The sequence below is a fragment of the Aptenodytes forsteri genome, unplaced genomic scaffold (assembly GCF_000699145.1).
Source record: "Aptenodytes forsteri isolate BGI_AS27 unplaced genomic scaffold, ASM69914v1 Scaffold174, whole genome shotgun sequence".
In the NCBI taxonomy this organism is placed as follows: Eukaryota; Metazoa; Chordata; class Aves; order Sphenisciformes; family Spheniscidae; genus Aptenodytes; species Aptenodytes forsteri.
The window spans coordinates 2,534,451-2,537,338 of record NW_008794603.1 but is presented as its reverse complement, the minus strand read 5'-3'; the positions used below and the strand labels follow the sequence as shown (position 1 = coordinate 2,537,338).

The following is a 2,888-nucleotide window of genomic DNA, read 5'->3' as shown; positions in this document are numbered from 1 at the left end:
CCAGGGAAGTGGTTGAGTCACCATCCCTGGAGGTATTGAAAAGACGTGTAGATGTGGTGCTTAGGGACATGATTTAGTGGTGGACTTGGCAGTGTTGGGTTTACGGTTGGACTCAATGATCTTGGAGGTCTTTTTCAACCTAAATGATTCTATGATTTGTAATGTATGTCATAGCAAGGTGGGAATTACAAGCTTGCTGCAAATTCCCACGAGTTGTCTTTGAAGAACTGCCTGGTTTTAGGAACGGAAATCTGTAGAATTTATTCAAATGAAGAATTCAGAGTTTCACTTCAGCAATATTTACTTTAAATCCCAATTCCTCATTTTGCATCCAAAAAACCTCATCTTTCCAGATAAGCTTCCCTGCTCAGGTTTCACCGTCTTGCTTGAGGCCTTTCTTCATGCTTACATGATGACCACTCATATGCTTCTTCCTGTTCCTCAGCAGGCTCTCCACCTCAGCCAAAATTAACTGGGCTGGCATGGATCCAGCTGTTTGAGTTAACCTAGAACTTTTTAACTCAAGGAACGTTCACTCCCTTGAGCAGCATAGTTGAAGGTTTTGATGGTAGAGTAGGAAAGCAAGGAGGAAATGAAAGTGGTAGTCTTTAGTTAGCAGTTGAAAATTAGATTCAAATTAGTGTCCATAGTCTGATTGTACTATTTCTGTTGTGGGGGCTCCACACCCTCTTGTTCTCCTAGTAAATCTTTTGTTAGAACATACTGTTATAAAATATAAATTTTATTCTAAAAAGATCAAAATTGGATTTTCTTTAACTTAATGCTTTTCTTACTTTACTTGTTCTCACTACCTTGGCTTGTGAATGATTGTTATTTTGTTTACTGTATTTGTTCAAACTCTAGTTGAAAAAGTACTGGGCTGAGAAACAGCTCAAGTGGCAAGAACAGGAAGAGAAAGATCTACAACATCTGGAGGAATTAACAAAATTAATGGCTGAACAAGCAGTTAAAGACAGAGAAAGGTAAAAGAAATTAAATGTGAATTTCTGTAGTATCAATAGGAACTTCTTATAATCTAATTTGCTTTGATCTCCCAACTTTCTAAATTAGAATAAATTGAGATAAGTAATTTTTTTTTCTTCTTGTTTGGCAGTTACTCCAGTCTATACACCAAGGTTGCATCATGATTGTATCCTGGATGCAATTTATTTGTTAGTTTGAATTAGTTCATATTCATCAAAGTTTTAGACCTTTGTCAGCACTAAACTGTTGTGTATATATATATATTATAACCCAATTTTTTAAAGTTTTGCTAAAGCTTTCATAATAAACATAGTAGTTCATTATTTCCTATTGAATATTTGTGAGACAGTGTCTGAAAGTAGAGTTTTAATGAAATTATGCTTATCAAAAATTACATAAGTGTGTACCCACAATACTTCAAAAAAGTAGCTTTACTAAAACTAATCAGCTAAGCTCATTTTTCAGCTGGTGGTTTATTGTTACTTACTGTGGTACTTAAAGTCAAAATTGAGTATTAAGACATTTTAATTTTAAGCTTTTCTATAAACTTAAGTTTACTTTGAAGAAACAGTAGCTAAAATATTACTGAGTATAATAGAGTGAAAGAGAATTAACAACTTTATTTGGATGTGGACACTGTGAAATCAAAGCTCAAGTAAACATTTAAAGCCAAGTATAAAAAGTATTGGAAGAATGTTCCAAATTAGGAACACAATGTATGGTTGAATATGTATTTACAAAGTTCTCTGCCTTCCCTGTGTGTAGATTTCATAGCTCTGCCATTGCCCTCTGACAATGAAACTTAATCTTTGTTAATACTGGCCTTGGTCTCTCCAGCATGAGCAAGATGATGATCTCCTTAGGATAACACAGTCATGAAAACATGAGCCGCCTTCTCAGGAGCAACAAATACTGCATCAAGACGTAGTTTACAGAAGTTTCCAGGGTACTGAATTTCATATTTGATTACACTGGAGTATTTTAGAACATGTGTCATAGCAGTCAGCTTAAGCAGAGTGAAAGGTTTTCAATATAATATAATTTTTTATAATTTTTCAGAAAAATATGAACATCTGCTTTTTATTAAATTTTATTCATATAAAAAGAAGATTAGGTTTTCTCCCTGGAACAAAATTACCTCTGAAGACTACTATTGTAAGCATTCATCTGCCTAAACTACAATAGCTACAGTAAGAAACTGAAAGCCTTTCCGGGGCATCCTCAGGCAGCTTTGTACCACTCTCTTGGGACAAATTTGTTTGTCCTGATAATTGTTACTGGATTATTGATGCAGTGGTCTTTTCTAGCTACCAACATAACTGTATGTTTAGTTCTGATTTTTGCAGTTTATAGCACAAGTTTTATATACTCCTTTGAGCTTACTAAAATTTTGAGAGTAAGAAAATAAAAATACCTGTTTTATTGTAGTTGAAGCAGCTCTTTCTTCTCCATTTCTCTAAAGGCAAGTTAAAATTTGAAGGGCAAACGAAGGGTAATTCTCCGAATGCAAAGCATGGCAAAGGCAACTCCTATGTAACGACTAAAAGTGACATACCAAAGAATACCCTACAGCTTCATAAGAAACAGAATTTGGCAGTGGACTGAAGGTAATTGGGAAATATGGTCATGCTATTACTATCGGGGCTATAAAAACCTATTGTGAAAAGTTGACCAGCAAAAATAATGCCATAGGTAAAGTTTCAGGATTATTTGTGCTAACCTCCATTTTTTTCCTTTTGAAGAAGGGTGTAATTCTCAAGTTTTCTTGCTGCTTTCAGTAACAAGATTGATGTTACTGATGATGGGAGTGATGTGTTTCTTTTAATGGAAAGGGTTATAGGGAAGAGTTCCTCTGCCATACGCAGATGTCAGAGAACATTTCTTCTTGACAAAGAAAATGGGGG

The 2,888-nt window shown here is 34.8% G+C and overlaps 1 protein-coding gene across 1 annotated transcript in view; it reads left to right on the top strand.

Annotated features, from left to right (window-relative positions):
* Positions 1-2,888, top strand: part of CCDC148 (coiled-coil domain containing 148) — a 62,923-nt gene that overhangs the window by 54,827 nt on the left and 5,208 nt on the right. The window contains 1 exon segment of the mRNA XM_009273181.1: positions 865-983. Within this exon segment, the coding sequence (XP_009271456.1) occupies positions 865-983 (119 nt within the window).